General features: G+C 37.6%; 2 protein-coding genes across 8 annotated transcripts in view; one reads left to right on the plus strand and one right to left on the minus strand.

Moving 5' to 3' along the window:
* The first annotated feature begins 61 nt into the window (after positions 1 to 61).
* On the plus strand, positions 62 to 8,576 carry Klc (kinesin light chain). 7 transcript variants are annotated; one of them, XM_011300911.1, is made up of 10 exons: positions 62 to 198; positions 566 to 619; positions 2,907 to 3,273; positions 3,352 to 3,517; positions 3,611 to 4,326; positions 4,410 to 4,613; positions 4,749 to 4,757; positions 4,862 to 4,978; positions 5,305 to 6,515; positions 7,093 to 8,576. In XM_011300911.1, exons 3-9 carry the CDS (start codon positions 2,932 to 2,934, stop codon positions 5,428 to 5,430), a joined length of 1,680 nt encoding a protein of 559 aa, XP_011299213.1. In that variant the 5' UTR covers positions 62 to 198; positions 566 to 619; positions 2,907 to 2,931; the 3' UTR covers positions 5,431 to 6,515; positions 7,093 to 8,576. The 7 variants fall into 7 exon arrangements, with proteins under 7 accessions (XP_011299213.1, XP_011299207.1, XP_011299212.1 ...); XM_011300905.1 differs by lacking the exons at positions 62 to 198; positions 566 to 619 and adding an exon at positions 1,639 to 1,986; XM_011300910.1 differs by lacking the exons at positions 62 to 198; positions 566 to 619 and adding an exon at positions 1,639 to 1,986 and having other exon boundaries at positions 5,326 to 6,515.
* Positions 8,577 to 9,194: 618 nt separating this feature from the next.
* The window catches only part of LOC105264198 (netrin-A), a 41,375-nt gene continuing 29,362 nt past the window's right edge, over positions 9,195 to 21,207 (minus strand). Inside the window, exons 4-7 of the mRNA XM_011300913.1 lie at positions 20,503 to 20,595; positions 12,319 to 12,387; positions 11,481 to 11,679; positions 9,195 to 11,250 (exon numbers count right to left, since the gene is read on the minus strand). Coding sequence (XP_011299215.1) covers positions 11,106 to 11,250; positions 11,481 to 11,679; positions 12,319 to 12,387; positions 20,503 to 20,595 — 506 coding nt within the window. The 3' untranslated portion in view covers positions 9,195 to 11,105. The remainder of the gene's footprint in view (positions 11,251 to 11,480; positions 11,680 to 12,318; positions 12,388 to 20,502; positions 20,596 to 21,207) is intronic.

A 21,207-nucleotide genomic window follows, 5' to 3' on the forward strand; every position in this document is an offset into this window, starting at 1 on the left:
AAGATATCATGCAAACAACCTCATTGTTTTATTGTTCAACCACACTTGGCGCTAGTGTCTCCCAAGTGTTCTCAGTTGTGTTTGTACGATCGGTTCACCGTCATCCTCCATCTCGAAATTATCAGTTATTTTCACGTTACTCGCATTTTTAATCGCGTGTGCATCCTCCAATTGCATTTCAGGGTGCAACGCCTCCAGGTAAATAATAATAAACTCTGGAAACGTGAAATATTATCTGAAAATAGATCGTTCGAATTCATATTATCATTCGCCTTCATAGCCTCGCCATCTTACTCTCTGTCACTCGTCTAATATTCATGTCGACAAATGCTCTTTTGCAAAAAACTCCCTCATCATAGTCTATCCCCTTGATTCTGGAATTATTTTTCCCGTTAATAACAATACCTAATTATCATTTATTCCATGGACCATTGTTATTTCACGAATAAATTCTGCAGCCACTCGTGGCGAATTTGTACTCCCACCGAAACTCGTGGAAATTTCGTTCGGTCAATAGAGAATGGAAAGTGAGAAAATTCTGAAAGCCCTTTGTTTTAATTTTCAGCAGTGGAATGGTACGCTGAATACTAGAGAATTCCTGCTTGGACAGTTTCCAAAAGTGAGTGATTTTTTTTATTTTTATTTCTCTGGGAATTGTGATTCACAAATTTTCCCTGAGAAGTGATTCGATTTTGGGGGATTAGGAGAGCAGTTTTTTCTACATCTGTTATTCACCACACCTTTTCGGTGGACAGGTGTAACCGGAAGTTAATTCTTTTAATCTACTTCCCTGGAGTATCGCGAGTACACCATGACGAAAAAATCATCGGCCATGACCATCTTAGTGCTGGTGGTTAAAAAAAATTAAGAAATGTTGACTTTTGGAATTAAAGTAAATTCACTCACGTATTGTAGTGGCTGTCTGGAATGATAAACTGTTGTAATTATCGTACTTTTGATACCCACAACAGTCGCGGAATTTTATGAGTGTAATTTCACTCGAGACATGAGAAATTAAAGAGAAAGAGTGATAGTCAAGTCGAATGGACTCGGAATTTACTTGAAAATCTCAGTGATCCTGATTCAATAGCATTCTATAGCTTCGCTTGAATTAGTCCTGATGCAACGTGTCGTCATAAGTATGATTCATCGTTTTCGATCAGGAGATTGTAGACAGTACGGTATAAACGCGGAGAATCCCTCAATCATGTTTAGTTTGTACGGTCTGTTCGATTCATGGATTATTTTTCACCCGTTCAATTAAAATTTCAAGAAACATATTGCCTTTCTCGAACTTTCTAATCAATGATACATCTTTCTCCTTCAGAAACTATCTTGAAATTTATTGGATTCGATCAGAGCACCAGCTCTTACTGAATTTATTCATTTATATTTGAATAATTGAGTTGAGAAATTCGATTAGAGTGATAATGAGAATAAGAAAGGGACTTGCGATTGAATATAAAAAGTATGTAGTGTAGAAAAATGTTCTCTCAATTTATTTCTATCTTTCATGAAGTGCAATTGGATGCACTGAAATTATCGCAGGGGATAACACCCTTAAAAGCGCATGCGTAAGCTCTTTTTATCCTCTAGCTCTAGCTCCTCTATACAAGGGGGTGACTCCAAGCTCAAGCGCAACTCGATTCAGTGAAGAATAAAACCCCACCATCGCCGCAACTTTAACCCCTTTGTAGATTAAATATAAAAATTCAGTTATAGAGTGATATATTTTTCTACGAAATTGTTACTTCACTCGTTGAATTTTTTTTACGGCTGAATCGAGGGGTTTGTGATATTTAGGGATAAGAGGAAGAGTGAGTGATGAAATAGAGGACTGTCTGTGGATAACGTGGAGTGCTTGGACGTGCATGAAATTGGATCGATATCTTTGGGCTTTTTCATGTGTTCTGTATGGGATTGGTAGATCCTGACTTTACCGATGGGTAAAACTGATATGTCAAAGACAATTAACGCTTACAGGATGTAAGTTGAACGATTATTTTTTTTTTAAATAATCCAATTTACAAAATATCGCTATTACTATTCCTTCGCGCGCTATTCTGCGATATTGACGCAATTTTTATTTCCAACATTCAGACAAGTCTCTGACGATTGAAAAAAAAAATGCAAATAAACAAAACGTGTTTTACTCCAGTTTCAATTACTCCAGAATTATTGACATGCGTTGATGGAGCGCTGAATCATATAAATGATTCTAGGGGAATTGTGGAGCACAGAAATAATATCGGAATGCTATTCTACTTGTCAAAAATTGTTCAATGGTGTCAGAGGTCGTGGCCTTGGAATTGAAACAAAGTTGTCATATCAAGGACTGCCAGGTCCAATGTAATTCATTATAAGTGTTGTCCTTGAAAATGAAGGGGATACCTCATTATCTTATTTTTGCCGGTTGGTAAAAATCTCAAGGAGGAATGAAAGATCGGTTTTGAAATTGTCGGTTTTAGTAGTATAGCCATCGTGAGAGTGCCGCATAGACATAACGAGGAAATTTTTCTCCTGCGCAATCGCCGGACTATTGATACATTTTATATTAGTGTAAGCTCCGCGCAGCCCTTGAGATGGGGTAAGTTCAAAGTCTCTGATAAATTAATTCAATTAATATGATTTTTGTGATTCTACGATTGTGATGGAGCGGACGGTACCTTGAGAGGACCTTTGAACCTTTTTGTTTTGGATTATTCAAGTTTCAGTTGAGCGTGTAGAGGATTTTTTTTCCTTCCGGTTGGGGAAGGTCGACCAGAGCTGAGAGGCATTGAACGATGACGGACATTACAACTGCGCAGTCTTGTATATACACGAAATGATAGTAGAAGACAGTTTTTAAGTTTATTGGAGCTTTACCGTAGTTTCTCGGTGATAAGTATGTGATTATTAATTTCTAGCAAGAAAATCGAACACATTGGTAGAATGACGGCCATGACGCAGGAGGAGATTGTGGCCGGGGCTCGCACAGTGGCCCAGGGTCTTGAAGCACTTCGTGTAGAGCACACAGGGCTTCTCCAGGGCCTGCAGTCCCAGGAAGCTCCAGAAGCTAGGGACAAAGTTAGTTTACTGTGTAAAAACATTGAGATGATCGAGCTGGGGCTTGGTGAAGCACACGTCATGATGGCGCTCGCTAATCAGCTGCAGATGGTTGAGGCTGAGAAGCAAAAGCTCAGGACACAGGTCAGGAGGCTCTGTCAGGAGAATGCCTGGTTGAGGGATGAACTCGCTGGAACACAGCAGAAGCTCCAAGCTAGTGAACAAGCTGTAATTTTGACAATTTCATTAATCTATGTCCCTCTATGGCTTGTCTTGGATACTTATTGTAAAATTTATTTTTATTAGGTGGCCCAATTGGAGGAGGACAAGCAACACCTAGACTTTATGAATGAAATGCGTCAGTACGATCCGGATCCTCCAGCTGATGATGAGAATGCTAAAGATAGGCCGAAAGATGATCCTGTTGTTGACCTCTTCCCCGATGACGAGGCCGACGATCGAAATAGTAAGTGTATGTTGACATTCCGCTCTTCTACATCTTATATCTGTTATACATTTACTATTTGGTGAACTTTCATTACTGATGTCTTGAAAAAATTTACAGCAATGTCTCCAACGCCACCCTCTCAATTCGCACAGCAGGTCAACGCAGGTTACGAGATTCCCGCTCGTTTGAGAACTCTTCACAATCTCGTTATTCAGTATGCAAGTCAAGGACGTTATGAGGTAGCTGTTCCTCTTTGCAAACAAGCACTCGAAGATCTCGAGAAGACGTCGGGTCATGATCATCCGGATGTTGCCACCATGCTCAACATTTTAGCACTCGTTTATCGTGACCAAAATAAATACAAAGAAGCTGCCAATCTGTTGAACGATGCTCTCGCTATTCGTGAAAAAACACTTGGGGAGAATCACCCAGCGGTTGCGGCAACGTTGAACAATCTCGCTGTGCTTTATGGGAAACGAGGAAAGTATAAGGAAGCTGAGCCTCTTTGTAAAAGAGCTCTTGAAATCCGAGAGAAGGTGCTCGGCAAGGATCATCCTGATGTTGCTAAGCAATTGAATAATTTGGCATTGTTGTGCCAGAATCAGGGAAAATATGAAGAGGTGCAGAAATATTATCAGAGGGCTTTGGAAATTTATGAAGCTAAGCTCGGACCCGACGATCCAAATGTCGCCAAGACCAAAAATAATCTCGCCTCGTGTTATCTCAAACAGGGAAAATATAAGGATGCTGAAGTTCTTTATAAACAGGTTCTCACAAGGGCACATGAAAGAGAGTTCGGGGCTATCGACGGAGACAACAAACCCATCTGGCAGGTGTGGATTCATAATTTTTAAATTCAAACGTGTAATAAAGATAATTGCTTGGATTTTTTATATGTCCTTTATTAAATTGACAGGTTGCTGAAGAACGGGAAGCAAACAAGCACAGAAACAAAGAGAATGCTCCTTATGGGGAATACGGGGGATGGCACAAAGCTGCTAAAGTCGATTCTCCAACCGTTACCACCACCCTGAAGAATCTCGGGGCCCTTTACAGAAGACAGGGCAAGTACGAGGCTGCTGAAACACTTGAAGACTGTGCGTTGAGATCACGAACAGAGGTAAGTGGAAATAAGCACCTCAAATATTATCATAACTCATCCATATGCTTCTTAGCAATTCAATTAATATTCACATATATTAATTAAAAAAGAAAACCTTTTCAACATTTGCAAAAATTTATTCCTTGCACGCAGCACTTCCAGGTGAGTAGCAGCTTACAGTAACAAAAGCATTCATTCTTATCACTTGAATATTTAGTAATAAATAGAGGAAATTGAATAAAAAAAATTTAATTGATTTTTTTTAGGCACTGGATCTTGTAAAACAGGCAAAAGTCGCACAAATCCTTGGTGATGAGAAAGGCACAACCAGGCGTGGTTCACGATCAAGTCTGGCAAATAGTGAGCACGAGCAGCATGACGAGGTGAGTTCCCTTATTTAACAAATCAATATTTCTGTCGTACCTTCTTTTCACAATTACGAAAGGGTAATGAATGAAAAAAAAAATGGAACCTATTGATTACCAGAATATAATTTAAGAAGAAGAGATTAGTAGCACCGCATGCATTTAGTAGTACACCATATTTATTAGTCGTCTACTATCCTATTTTCTCTTCTTGTTTCTTTATTGTTTTTGTTTCTATGATTTTTTTTGTACGATTTGCTTCCTCCCCCTGGCCCGGGTTTTTCTCCACGACGAAAAAAAATGCGCAACACACAATTGAACCAAAATGTAAAATATTAATGCAGGGATCCATTCCGTTGGTACAGAGGACACTACATGATGGACAATCCAGCCACAATGAAGCTAGTCCCAACAAACCCGGTTTGAAAAATAAATTCTTCCACGTACTCGGTATTCACTCGTCAACGTAGGATCGTTAGGTTTTATTCAAGTTATTTTTTAATCTCGTTATTATTAATCATAACTTTATGAAAGTATTTTATACAATTTTCTATGCTTTGGACTGACAAAAATAGGCAATTTTCTCGACGAAGCTGGTGATTTGGTCAAATTTTTCATTAATAAGTTGGAGGGACAATGGTGCTATCCAAATTGATCTGACTTTTGCAGACTCTAATTGCCTTGCGAATGAATATTCTCCAAGCAGGTGCTTATTAGCCAAGCATTTAAGAGAGAATCATTCAGATGGGCGTTGTTAATGTTAGAAAGGAGAAGAATGTGAATATTAGATTCTAATTTTTTTTTTTTTTTTTCGAGTAGTGTTGGGAAGAAATCCGCATATTTGGCTAAGCACTACGATTCACGAATTCTTCCTTCGAATTTGATAAACAGCCTAAAAAAATTGTTACCGGAAAAATTGCAATTTACGCAGGCAGATGTACATGTTTCTTTGCTCTGCGATCGCTCTAAAAGTTGTTCGAATAATCTGATATTGGTTCCACTTCATTATTCAGGGGAAATTTTATTTATCATTGTGATTGCATTTTAGCATTAAAGATCACTTCCATTATATCCACGGGGTTCACCATGTTATTTTAGAATTATTAGCTCCCTAAATTGAAGTGGAATACAATTGCTGAAATTTCCTTTTTTTTTTATCGTCAAAGTGACTTCCAAAAATAATACACTTGAGATTACGTAGTGCCTTGATACTTTAATGGAAAAATATTATACATGAAAAATAAATTATTTTACAATAAAAGAAAAGAAAGCATAAATGACTCATGAAATTAACACAATGGTAATAATGGTACACAACTCGCTCTATCTGAGAAAATCCACAAACATTTTTTAAAAATCATAATTTCACACTTTCTGTATTTGTGCGTTGTCGTATTTTTTTTTCTTTCTTTTTGTTCGCTTTGATTATGAGTATACCGCGGCCCGGGGGCTTTAGGGTGATAAGGAGGAATCCCAGAGAAGGAACAGCAAGTCCACTCAATGACTGGGGGTCACCCAATTCATGGAAATCGCAATAAAAGTTCGAACTTATCAGGTGCGTACACCGTAGCATTAGAGAAGTATGTAATCTCCCGTTTACTCGTTTGATTTTATTTTATAAAATTCTTAAGAACATCCCTACTTTTTCCTCGTAGTGCACTACTAGTGGATATCACCTTTATGTGTCTTAACTAATTATATTTGCTAATGCGCGATACTCATGTTTTTATACGTGTTCGTTCTGCTTGAATGGATTTGTTCCGAGTGTTCAGTGTTAGAATTTTTTTTTTTGGAATTTAAATAGTAAAAATAATTGAATGCTTTTTCGTGTCGTTCAGTGGGAATATTGACGTGTTCAGTAGATGGTATTTTTTTTTCAAGTGTTTTACTGTTCGAATTGGATGCCATCAGATCAATCAATTTATTGTACCTTGAAGAGGAGAGGGGGGGAGATGAGATGAAGATGAATTTGAGTATTTTAGCTCCAGCAGAAAAGTTTGCTTCGTGCTAAATTATTGCAAAAAGTGTAAGGTACAATTGATTTGGAGGCACGAGTGTTTTGAAGTAATAAAGTTGATATTATGTAAATGAAAATACATTTTGGTAGAAGTGCGGAATTTCTTATGTTGCAGGCTCTAAAGATTCCATTTCGTGCGCAGTAAATTGCAGTGAGCGTCAGTCGAAGGAATAAAATGGCTATGAGAAAAATATTTCATTAATGTTTAGTGAGATTGCCAGCAGGAGAATTGGAAAAGTTTTGTGGGCGCCTGGATTTTTTTATATTCAAAGACAGAGAAAAAAAAATAGCTTCGATGCCTGGAACTGTTAATTTACGGTAAATAAACATTCCAGCCTCCGCTTTCAACGAAAATTATTCAGAAAATGTTAATGCATTGGATCCATCCGCATCGAGATATTCCCGGCTTTGTGAAACATCCTGAGACTAGGAATAGGCCAGTTGATCAACTCTGACTGATTGAATTCATTGAATCAAAAACAATTTATCGCACGTAACTATTCAATTCATCTAATCATGTCAAACCCACGATTGTGAATTGAACTAGCGGATGAAGTTCATCGATTCGGCCGAAATAATAATCAGTTCATATCATCCGAACTATTTTATTACTAGAATTATTGATAATTTTCAATACTATTTAATTAATTATTAATAATTTATTTACCGTGAAAAGTAACAATGGAGGAAGACGAATAGCAGAAAGGAAGAGAAAACGTCTCGAAATGAGGTATTAAATCGTGAAAATCTGAAATTCACATTATGAATTTTTGACCTCACACGTGATTTATAACTGATTAATTCTTATTTTATCAATTAATTATTTGGCAATTGTTTCTTAAAATAAATGTATCCTTTTTGGATTAACGTGTTGGTTTCCGATAATCTCAGAAGCTACACGTTGAACTGCGTACATAAGTGCAAATACAAACAAGAAAAAATTTTCTGTCTTTTCGACATAAAGACATGAAAGTTTTGGCATGAATTTGAATTTTTTTATATTATCTTCAATACTTTGAATCGTAGTCTCAGTCGACAGTGCAATGTAAAGATGAGAATCACAAAGGAAATATATTTTATGGAAAGGTGATAATGGCCGGTGGCTTATATAAACCCTTTCAGTTTGTATTTATATTGACATTTTTATGTCTTTTTTAACGTGTGGAACGAACGAAAAAAAAAATTGTCACATTTCCACAAAAAAAAAATTAAAACCCCTTTTTTTAGTTTCACTTGATTACACTTTTGTCACTGAAAACTCAAAGGTCGACGTATTGACATTTGGACATTCATATAAACATGTATTGCAAGCGCCCCTGAGCGCTTGAAGGCCTATCGTACAGCATTCATCATTTTTCCGGAATAAATCAACCTAAAGCAATGAATTTCATTAACAATCCACGGATTATGTATCGCAGGAGAATAAAATGCTTTACCGTCCTATTAGTTCAACACACGCAAGTAATGTCAGCAGTTTTTCCTATTTTTCAATCAAGTATAGTATGTTATAAAGGATTTACCAACTCTTAATGAATAACATATGCAAAATTCATTGCTGAATACATTTTCGTGCATCACGAATATGCAACTATTAATCGATAAGAATATTCAGCGATTTTTATGAGAATCTCACGCTGAACTGAGAGAATGGAGAGAAAACATAGTAATTTTTCTATTCTTTGCTAATCGTACAAAAGTCAATGACGTTTAAAATTATTAAAAAAAAAAATTGTCTTACCTTATTATTTCACTTGAACACTGAAATTTTTAGCTACAAAAAGGTCTTCTGGCTCTCAGGTGCAATCATTGTTATCCGATGGTTTGGTAATGTAGCTATGGTTTATAACAAAATGAAATAAACATTTAAACTTGTACAAAAATTGATGGTGAGGATTCATTATTGCAAACCCCAAATAATCCCGAAATGCATATTTCACTGATTTATTTTATTCTCGCTTCTAATCACATTTATTACACCACAATACACGTTGACACTCAATAATTTAATCACGTGTTTCAATTGATGAGTCGTTAAAATCCACTATAATGGCAATTGGAAACTATAATATCGTTACAGCTAAATTGGGAAGTATAAATATCATATTTATTATTTCATCTTGTGGTTTTAGTACTCTCAGCGGATATAACTACGTTTTTTTTTTTTTTGGAGCGATCAGTATTAAATATATATTAAAATGCCAAGCAAAGATATTCATGAAAAACTTTAATCGATTAATTTGGCAATTTTTATCAATGATATTACTCAAGTATTTTTAAAATGAAAATTCGTGGTGCCACTACCTTGTCATGGATATAATGAATAATATAATATATAATATATATTTTTCCGATTCTTAATAATCCAGCTACCTTAATTCCGAGTTTATACATACATGGTTTATAGGCTCGTGGCGACAAGAATTTTTCGAAGCAATTGGGATTATTCTGCATCCTCAGTCGTCACCTTAATTTAATACGTGATCAATTCGTTAATCGTCATTATAAAACGTTTTTACTGTGAGTATACATTACTCATGCCCCAAAAGCATTTATTGGATATACGCACTCTGTGATGATCGCGTTGAGGAAGTTATCTGAATAAAACATGGGAATATAATTCACGTGATATGCTCAATTATACTTTTGAAAATGTCACCAGTCCTTTAAACTTTAATCACTAAATTATTGGCACGACTAGGAACTTGCTTTTGAAAAGTAAAAATGGTTTGTAAACTGCTTCCTCTGAAATTTTCAAGTAAGCAATTAATATTGATCGACAAAAAAAATTGGCCACTGATTTTCAATGCGTCCACTCACCACAGTGTCATCAGCCTCTAAATACTGTACAATACCGCCTTAATAATATCTTAATAAATATAAAAGGTTGGAGATAACATTCCGGATAATTTGTTAATTCTGATGAGGTGTTTACAGGACCATTAGTCGGCTAGTTGGGTGTAGAGGAATTTAAAGTCTTCCCTGTGACGTGTTTGATTTTTTTTTTCTATTACAGGAAGTTCCTTCGCTCATGGCAAAATGTTTTTTCTAGGATTCATCTAACTTTCGTTCTTTTCTAAGAAATATTATACCAGTACGGGAAAAACACTTGCCTTCTCTCAATTTTTTATCGGAGTCACTGTCAAATGACTGATATTTCTTCTCAAGCCATGAAAATTTATTATTCCATTTCTCTTTGCGAGTAATTGCTTCTTCATCTACCTATATTTAATATCGATATACAGTCTGAAAAAGCCATGATTCTTCTTTGTATTCCCTCTTTTTATAAAAAATGTACAAGAACTTCATTACACGATTATCTAAGTTAAATCGCTAAAACGACAAAAATAAATAAATACATAAAAAAATTATTTAAAAAATCATTAAAAAATTGTATCAATAGTTTAAAAGTCTTCACTATTATGCAACTGACGCTTCGGCGAGCACAAATGCTCCTAAAGATTTTTAAGGAATATTATGTAATTCAACGGTGTAGGTGTTCTTTATTTTTTATTTTTTTCCTTTAGCCCCTTTTAGTTTAGCATAAAAGAGAGCGCATGAATTATACGATGGAATACCTAAACGGGTGCTGGTACGAGTAAATCAAAATTTGAAGTGTAAACGTTACCCATCAGTAAATGCACAAACATTCGTTCAATAATATTTATATAGTGAATATAAAAATCCTTTGATCGGAAAACATCAGATAGATATTTGTGCTACTAACTAAATTTTTTGCGAGATCAAAACATTTTTGTTTACTCGAATTACACGGACACCAGTTGTTTCTGCATCGAATCTCTCTTCTATCGGAATATTCACGCGCTCCGGGATGGGGCACGAGCGAAAATACTCAACGGATTATTTTGTAATTTTGGAAGAAATAAAAAAATTGGAATTGCTCGGGGTTTAACAAATAGGGGGATTAAATGGGAGGTTAAAGCACCGCTGAGTGGGTATGTCAAGTACTTGACAAGTGTACTTAGAGCTCGCTTATTATCGATCCTGTCTCGAGTTAAATCGGGAGAAAATGGATAGTGTATATAGTGTATTTTTTCGTTTTTTATCCCTCACATTTTTTTTTTGTTGTTGCGGACTCTATTGTGACATTAACCCTCGGCGTTTGATCCTTCAGTGGCAAGATCGTGCTCTACGCTGAAAGCGACGCATTCTCCGATGCCACTCGTCTCGCCACTCAATAACAATTGATTTTGGCGTTACTGCAAGTCCATTCAATCCACTACCGTCATTCTCCTGACCCAAAAATAGATATGATCTGAAATAAGGGGGAAAACATTATTTCATTACAACTCATTTTTTGAATAATTGGTGACTTTCGGTCCAATTCGTCCATCTGACGCCCCTATAATGTCACCCTCTCTTTATTATATTTAACACTGGATGAAATTTAAAAAATTAAAAGGGTCACTAACTAGTTGAATCATTCAATTGGGATTATGAGAAGAAGCTGTTTTTATTTAAGATAAGGCTATTGTATAAACTCACTTGTTTGGTTTGATCTTGGGGCATCTGCAGGCAAGATCGGACGTGTGCACGTACAGAGCCATTGGACCGCGTTTTATCATCGAATCATCTCCTCGTTTGTAAATGAGATCGACATTAAGGGTAAATTTGGCAAATGAATTTCCAGCCGAGTTGGAAACTTCATTGGACTTCTGTCTACCTGTTACTCGTCCAAGAATTGCTGCAAATCATGGAGATTATTTGTTGATTAATAAAAGTTCGCTAAGGGCCACTTTCTCTAGAAACTTTTCACTCCCAGCGAGTCTTCATCAAGTATATAGTGATATATTCACAAGTTAAACATTCGAGCGAGATGAATTTTATAGCGCCATTTAAGAGATTCCTCCGTTAATTTAACGCCCCATCGAACCCATTCTCATGCGACATGGATTCGCACTTGCTCTCTATTAGATTGGCGCGTGAAGGAATGAAAAAGGTACATTAAATAAAGTAATATATCTGGCATGTGCGTTTTTTCGGGAAAAATGAGACGTGCGATGGTAAATGGAGCGTTTATGGAGCGTAATTTTAACATGTGTAAGAGTAGATGGACGTTGTTATGAAAATATTGTGGAAAGTGGAAGTTGAGAGGGTTAAAAAAAAAAATAGTGGAGGAGTGGAGGGTCAGACCTGTTGAAGATTTATTGGCATGTCCCGGGATTGAGCGTAAACCCGTGGTCGCTCTCGCCGAAAGACTCAAAAGCCTCCATGTTCAATTATTGAAGCGCCACGTCGGGCTCGCTTTTTTTCAACCCTTCAAAAAGCCCATTATTTCATCCCCGCCTGGCATATAATGGATATAAAATTATTATTTACTCACCATAGTCTCGTTTGCAATACTTGTTGAGATTCATTCGTCTGGTGCTGGCACGACATTTTCCACATTGCTCTGCAAATAGAAAAATATTCATTTGAAAATTTAATGATGAAGTAGGTCATGTTTAAGTGATGAGCTCAATCTGAGGGGATTGATATGTGGGATTGTCAATTCACGGATGTATCAAACACCCGGTGTTTATATATGTACATGGTGCATAGGTGAGGAGCAAGAGAACCCATCCGTTGAGCTGTGAGACGGATAACGCATTGCTCTTCCGTGAATTATGTCGTGTCGCGGGTTCGTACACTGCCTATTCCAACAGACACATTACCAGTGCATCTTGTAATTAATGCTTATGTACTAATTCTATCAGAATAACCATTATTAAATGGACAAATGACGTATATTCACGGACAAAGTGTGTACAGGGTGTTGCGCTTCTTTCTCTTTTTTCTTCTTCATTTTTTTTTTCTCTCGTATTCCCTCGAATTGGGCGCCTCGACTTCTCGCCACGAATTTCAATATTTTCCTTGGTAAAAGGTGCACACTGGAGGGAGGACTCGAAAAAATGAGGGAGAATGGAGTATGGAACGATGAAAAGAGCGGAGACTACCCCTTGACGGTTACCTCGACGTTGAGGAGGCTCAAGAGCTTCTCCCAAGGACCACGCAAATGTACTGGGGTCCTTTTTATTTCAATTTTTACGTTTTGTTTTCGCCTAAAGAGGAAAATGTGTGATGGCTTTATTCCCTCAAAGTAATAATACTGGTCTTGAAATTTTCAAGCCGGTTAAGTCATTTTCACTGCCGTTTTTCACTGTCCAAAGAATTTTTTCATTCGTTCCACTGCATTTAATGCGAATGAGAAAATCGTCGTTTTATTACACCTTCTGTGTACAGTCCATTAAAGTTGGATTACTACAACGGTGTATCTCAGTATTTCAGTCAAAGCGATGGAAGATGGTTTTTCTTTGGGAATACCGAGATATAGACATACCCAGTGTTTATTTTATTTCAGTTTATTTGATTTTTTATTTTAGTTTGATTTTTTCTCCGAATGGCAAGTGAATTTTTCTCCATTCACTATATATCAAATTTTACAATAGTGAAAATTAACGAATTTTGTCGATCCGTCGACGAATCACATTCGTATGGGGAAGTGTCTAACGAATCAGCCTTCTCAAGAGAATACCAAGTATTCTTTCACGGATTATATTCCCAAGTGTCGAGAATAGGTCCCCAGAGTCTATTCTGTGGCAGAATTCTCGCGAGTTTTCTTTCTCCAATCGTTTTCACAGGGTTTTAACTATAGCTTTCATACCGACCCGACATCCGACCGCAGGAAGTGCCGCAGGAGATTGCCCCGAAATCGCTTTATCCTCACCGTAATTCATCTCCGTGGTCCGATCGCCTTGAGAGCATCACAAGAAATTCGTCTGCATTCGTCTTCTCCACATCCATCATTTGCTTCAAAATAATGTGTTGAAATTATTGGCGGATGTGCTTCACACTGTACCATTAAATTCCCTACACAAATCCCATTGTTACTGACCATCGGGGGTTCTTCGGTTAATCGACACAAAGGATATCTCGTTATCCTCGTTAATTAAACGGGTTAATACTGTCTTCGCCCTTTGCCAATCACGCCCTCCCTTTTCTCGATAATTTCCACATGTTTATCAAGGGAGAATAAATCATTGGTAAGACGGTTATAATCTTCTCGGTGCTTTGTCAATTGTCAAATTTTTTTTACATCATACATGTGGCAGTAACCTAGTAACGAGATAGTCCGGGACTATCGTATACCCCTCCAATTTATTTCACATGATTTTTATTTACTTTTGTTTCCATTTGGTCATTGAAAGTTTGCACAAAGGGGCGATAGGGGATTTGTTCTGTTCAGTTCTGTTTTTTTGTTTTTTTTTTTCATGTACATTTATTTCATCTCTTCCCTCGTTAGATTTTCGAGGGAATTCCATAGTCAGAACTGATGGTCGTTTTTTCGGGTATTCTGATACCGGTATGCTGGATATTTTCATTCGATAGCTCTGCAGTACCTCTCCCCACCTCTTTATTTCATTTTCTTCTTTTTTTTTTCCAGAGTTTTGCCTCTCTTTTTTTCCGTATTGAGCCGTAGGGCATCGATTGAATTTCAAACGAAATTCAAATTACGTTTAATTTGGTTAGCCACAGACAAGCACCGCCTCGGGGTTCCGATACGCGCTTTCATCTCTCTCTGACGTTCATTCAGTTTTCCTCTGATCCTCTCGTTTACCAACAAAACTGGCATAGAAAGGCTATGTTATACGGGATTATACAATCGATGAGTAGGGAGGTCGGATGGAAAAGAGTTTATGCCATAGTTCATCATACCTTTTTCAGCTTCAAGCAACATTTCACTCATTTTATTGTATTTACTCGGTTGTGCTATTGTTTTCATTTGTTAAAGAAGAAAAATAATTGACCGTAGAGGGATATAAAAAATATGGAAAAGTCCTTCAAGATCAATCGGTATAGGGTGAAATTCTATTATTGACTCTCATGAAAAGAAAAATATTCCTTCTGTGTATCCAGATTTTTTTCGCTCAACAGCATTATGAATTTTCCTCCTCGCTTTTCTCTTTCTCTTATCAGCTGGTTTACAAATAAATGAATACATTATTTAATGAATGAAGTTAATTAAACATTCCATGTTCTGGCATAATAATAGCTTCCATCGAAAGCTATGGGGAGTGGGCAGGGAATAGGGAGTAGGATGAATTCTTCGCTAATTAAACATTGCTTCACTCGCTAAATTATATTATTTGAAGGAAGAGTGATGAAAGAGACAGACCACAAGAGCAATATATTAGGTATAGATTGCCTGTTTATATCGACTAACTCCGGGCCATCTTGAGGATATAGTACGCCTCATTAAATCCAACTAGATAAGCTCATTCATTTATTTGTGCTCGACTGATTCGCGTAAGATAATTGGTATGTCCTTGGAAAATGCTCTTTATCTCCTCTTTGTCCCCGATTCCCCTCGGATGTAGGGGAAAAAAACGGTGATCCACTCCCTGTAAATATCGGTAATCTGTTGATACTATGTAATTAAACGAGACGAAAAACAGAAAAAAAAAACATCGGATTACTCCGCACATTTTCTGTGATCCTGTTATAAAACTTCCATTTAATTAAATAAACAAGAAAAAAATTTTAGATGTCTTGTAATCCGTCACTTGCGCTGAAAATATAAAATAGCGTTGCCTATGGAGAAGACACGAGGGCATTTTCCTTCAGAAAAATCATCCCTCGCTCAACTACTTTTTCCTTTTATATCCGGTCATGAAAGCCAATGTACCTCAGCAAAATAACGTATCACCCCTGGTACATCGTGACTACCTTCCTCCTTCCCTTTCGCGTTTACACGTTGCACTTCCCTCTTCTGCTTTCATATGCTTTCACTAACATGAAGAAAAAAAAAATGGTTTTGTCATGAAGGCTCTCGCAAATACCACGATTGTCTTCCTTTCATTGTTAAAAAAAATAGTCGATTGCAGAGATATGTATTCCCTCGCTTTTTTCATTGCGAAGAGTGAAAAAAAATTGATATCACTAATTGATAAAAATTCGCCCATTATTAACGATGACTTTAATGACAAAAGGGGGGAGTTGGGGTGAGGAGTTATATAAGTTGGACATATATTGTGCGGCTTGTGTGCGAGTGTAAAAGGCCCCATTCGTTAAAGACAGGCCTAAGGAATGGTTGAGGGAGAAAAAGAGAGGGTGAGAGGGTGAGTGGGTGAGTGGGAGAGAAGATGGTGGATGCATTCATAAAAGACAACGATAAAAATTTTCAGTCAGGCTCTGCGTGTTTACCTTGGATTACTCTCGCCTCTTCGTCACGCTTCTCCGACCGTTCATACAATCACCTCTCGGCTACCCTTTATTTATTGTTTCTTTTGGCTTCTCTTTGGGGCTTTTTTTTTTTTACATTTATTTTCATCTTTGCATGTTCCGTAGTTTCGTTTTTTAACTCTGTCACACAGTCGTAAATATATAATGCTCAACTCATGTCTTAATTAACGAGAGACTCCTGATATGATTTTCGATCTCGTTAATTCTTGAGGTTCAAGCTGCACCAACTCGACATTAGGTTCAATGCTGGTTTTTCGTCATGTTCACACTTTAGTTGAGAACCGATGGTATGTCGGGTCATTAGCAGGAGTTACCAATGCACGTACATACATATATAACATGCGAGAGGTTGTAAATGTGGATTCGGAGAGCCCGTTTGTCTCGTACATACACTCCGGCTTTTTATTTCTCATTTCCCTAACTTGTTTTTCTTTTTTTTTTTACCAAAGAGCACTGCAGCTTGGAGTAAAAATAAATACACACCGCTGCGGCATTAAATATAAGTAATCGCGGGGTTGTTCTTCAATGGGGAATTCAATTGAAACAATAAAAAATGGTGGAAGAAAGCAACTCTCAACTATTATTATTAATTATCCAAATTATTAACACGCAAGGACAGAGCATTAAATGGAGACTGGGTCTGGTCGGGTTGGAGGAGGGCTACGGACGTCTCCCGACCTAAACCAAAGTTAATTACCATCCGCCTTGGCGGCTAATTTGAATCAAGACTAATTGATCCACTCCTTGCGCTCACCGCCCGCTTTTCAATTCCCGCTTGGTGCTTGCTTCTCGCCAAGATTACCAAAGTTTTTGAGGCTAACTTATTATTATGCATACCGCTGAAATTCATATAACGTCAAATGAGTATAGGGGAATATGCGCATTCGCCGATTAAGATCGATATCTATCGGAGATTAATATGATTACTCCATTGGTGGCTCATAAAAGGCGGGGAAAAAAACGAGTTTAATTCACAAATGATATTACGAACATTGCACCGAATATATACCGTTCATTTGATACGCACCCTGTTGTAATTATCAATATTCCAAATTTCCCGTAGTAGCCGTTTCAACGTGGGAGATGTCGACGGATAATTAATTGCATGCAGACGATAATTATGGAAATTCATTCAGATCAATGTCGGAGTGTTGCTTAATAATTTTCAATTCGCGCAATTTTTTATTTTAATTCATTCATGAAATCAATCATTCAATTTTTTCTGGTAAATTCACTTTATATTCAATCTCCATTGATTTGATATAGAAATGGCTATGCGGGCAGAAATATATACAGACGAGTCGTCTGGAAAATTGGAAAAATATTTCGTTGGAAAATAAGCTTTTCGTGTCATTGGGTGGAAAGCGTAGCCTACAAGATACGACTTGGATATTCTTAGATAACTGTGTAAGAGATCGAGAGGAAAAATTTAAGGTGTATTCTGAGACACCTTGTGGTACGTTATAATATTGGATATTGGATGCATAAATGTACCGATTTCCATTTAGAGAGGAGTGCAAAAAGAAACATCGATTGAGCGAATGGGAGAACGAAGCGGTTGAGAACACTGAATGTGCATCGATAGGCTGCTGTGAGTACCATCAGCTAAAGTTTATTGGAAGTTGGCCAGAAAAAGAGAAATAATATTGCTTCTCTGATACTAGTGACGCTCGTCGTGGGAGAATCGTTATCTCCCCTTTTACCCCAAATATACCCGCCTCTTTTCCTTCAATCTGCATTTCCCTTTACTATTCCCTTTTTTTTTATCATGGGACTACTCTATTTTTTACTAGCATTTAGCGGAGGCCAATAGATTGACAATTTTTGCCGAATAAAGGTACAGAGAAGTACAGCAGAGAAAACGAATAAAAATGGGATAATAATAAGAGATACAGGAAGGCCTCGGTCCCTGGTAAACCGGCATATAAATCTTTCACCCTGAAAACGAGTGCCCCCCTCTTGCCTCTCTCTGTACTTATCGGACGGAACAAGCAAGACTGAACCGCCAATAAGATTGTGACGAGAACATGAATCGACAGGACATCAGCTCGGCTGTCTCGACCGATAAGCTTTGATCCTCTTTTACACCCCATTATATAAAATATGAAATATAAAAAAAAATGTACGCATTAGAGGACCACCCAAGTATTCACATCAACATTTTTTTCACCTTTATATATATATATATTTCTTGTTATTTGCGAGGGGAGGCAACTGATCCCATTATTTGCTCCAATGCGAGCATGAAGAATCTTGAATTGACGCAAACATCTATGAAATCCCTTTGAGCATTACTATAGCAAGCGAAAAGCAACTGTCGTCAAAAGATTATTTGCGATTGTTGTTTGATTGAGGGGGACTCGTCTTGTTAATGCATTGTGACAATTTCATTATCCGCATTGACATTATTATTATTATTATTATTATTATTACATATAATTACATTGAAAGAAAAATGTTGAAATAATGAAATAAATCAAATAGATTTTTCACAGATGATTGATTGATGGAAAAGAAATGGAGAGCACATAATCCCCACTGACGTACTTAATAAGTCTTCTGAATAATAAAGGTGCAGACAAATACTGATTGACGTACACAAGTGTTGAATTGTATTCAGCGAAGCAACAAGCATCACGAAATTGCCAGGGTTATTATTATCTGGTGGGCTCGCACGCATGCAGGATTTACTGGCTTCACTTGATCATTGTATATGAGCTTTCTCCAGGTTTCCCTAGTCCCTTCCTCTACCCCCTCTTGAATTTGGTGCCCATATGCACCCTTCAACGATTCCACTTTCCCTCTCTCTCTCTCTCCTCCTATATACTGGCACATACAACTCTAGTATCCTGCCAATGAGCTTAAAACCGCAGCTCCCGTGCGTGGAAACTCAATCGATGCACAATGTGTGCAAACATTGTCAGTACGGTTATATGTTTTCCGACACGGAAAGGACCCTTGCGTTTATCCGAGCGCATACACCCTTCGGATGCTTAGGGATATATAGGAGAAAAAAAACAAGCGGGTTTCGTGCTTCGTGCTTCGTGCTTCGTGCTTCGGGCTTCGGACTTCGGGCTTCAGGCTTCGAGCTTCGGGCTTGAAACAAATTCTACATTTTCAAATAGTCATTGTATTTTTAACGGGGGAGTCATAACAACAACGAGCGAGATCATTTGAAATATCATGGACAAACGAAAGAGCTACATGACTTTGCCACCGAGTGATAATATCCGATAGCTCAAAGTTATGGAATAGTGAGCAACTATTTGCCTCTTAACATTCCACGGGGTATGTTGTGCGGTTCTATCTCTGGACGTTATGCGCGTGGGTGTAACGTACACGCGACGTAACGCGCCTTCACATCAGAGGGCATTAACATATAGATGCAATCCGTGACGGTGCATGCATTGCTTTCTTTTCTTCCTTTTGTTTTTTCCTTTATTTATTCATTTATATATATATTTTTTTTGTTAGAATGCTGTTAAAAAATTTGATGGGCTCGATGGGAGTAATGAAACGCCGGGAAACGACACTTAAATCCCAATGTATATTGTTGAAGTTGTTGTGAAAGGAGAGGAAAAATATTTGGGGATAATATGAGAACGGCCAGCCGGGCGTAAATATACATAGCTAACGTGTGGGAGGAAAGAGAGGAAGGAAGGAGTCCATACCAGGGGTATAAACGTGTAGCTGTGCGAGGGTGGTTTTAATTAAGCCATTAGGGGGTGGCTGAGAGGCTGCGACCGAGCGGCAAGACGCCTTTCTCCCTTTCTCTCTTTCGCCCTTTCTCAATTCTCTCCCCTTCCCTCCCCCTTTGCTAAATTAATATCGCCCTCGAATTTCAACCTCCCCCAACCCAAGCCGTGTCACTGCACCACCTCTCTCTCATCTAAAACCTCCAAATCCTATCTTCCTCCCTTATCCCTCACTGATTTTATAGTCGTGTCGTGGAATCCACCCGGGGCGCAACTAAAAGCACAATACTCTCCCTGGCCTCTCCTGTGACTCTTGTTATCTGCTTCTAATTCGAGCTGTGTTGGATAATGGTTACGATAATGAGAGCACCAGAGTACATTCTTTCAGTCCCTCGCTTCCTCTATCGCCGAGATTTTTTTTTTCATCTGTAAATTATCTTCACAGCTCTCGAATCTTAATGAAATTTCCCATTTTTCAACGTGACACATTGAAATGCAAATATAACACGCGATTTTATGGGCTTTAGCAATGGTTGACAATTTGTCGGAGGATTCTCCTGGTGAATTTTATTCTCAGTCCACTTACTTACCAGCTCGCCCATCGTATCCATGCTCATCATCATCATCGTGTTCTCCATTATCCTCTCCGGCGATTCCCTGTGTGTGAATCACTTGTGGTATTTCTGGAAATGGACAAAAACAAAAGTTGAAGATAACAATCCGATATTGGATAATTAAGGACATAACGTATCCAGCATGTTTAACTAATTTCCAGATTAATTAGTTGCTACATTAATGCCAAGTGATAGTTATTCACAGCTCTGTAAACACCTTTCCATGTGGGACATATTTTATTTTCCGACATTTTCGAGGTATAATTAAAATGATTTTTACGAGTTATCCTCAAGAGTTTCGCTGATCATTATCGTGTCTGGGAGAAGGAGGTTTGACTGGAATCGTGTGATGATGTGGATATATCCTTTGGAGATGGAGTGGGGATGATTATGGATGTGAGAGGAATGAGAGTGAGATAAGTCGGGCATAAGTTATTGGTGGTGGGCTGGCCGATGCGTCAAGTTGCCCTTGTACAGGAGGGATGTGTAAATAACTAGGCAACATAAAGCTGCGAGTGCATTTGAATTTTCAAAATATTAATATATCAATGAAGTTTTTATTCCGGGAAATGATAAGATGATGAGAAATAATGATATTCACTAAAATTTGACATTTCAAAATTTTTTAAAAAGTATCAGGAGAGCATGACAATCGGGGAGGTATTCAATGAAATTTAAAAA

Source organism: Fopius arisanus, unplaced genomic scaffold, assembly GCF_000806365.1.
Source record: "Fopius arisanus strain USDA-PBARC FA_bdor unplaced genomic scaffold, ASM80636v1 scaffold00019, whole genome shotgun sequence".
NCBI classification, from domain to species: domain Eukaryota; kingdom Metazoa; phylum Arthropoda; class Insecta; order Hymenoptera; family Braconidae; genus Fopius; species Fopius arisanus.

Excerpts from the sequence above, each read along its gene's own strand:
- Klc (XM_011300905.1), top strand. The coding sequence starts at position 1,943 with ATGGGTAAAACTGATATGTCAAAGACAATTAACGCTTACAGGAT. Across the intron at positions 3,518-3,610 it reads CGACGATCGAAATAGTAAGT|CAATGTCTCCAACGCCACCC; the intron begins GTATGTTGACAT and ends AAAAATTTACAG. Across the intron at positions 4,327-4,409 it reads ACAACAAACCCATCTGGCAG|GTTGCTGAAGAACGGGAAGC; the intron begins GTGTGGATTCAT and ends TTAAATTGACAG.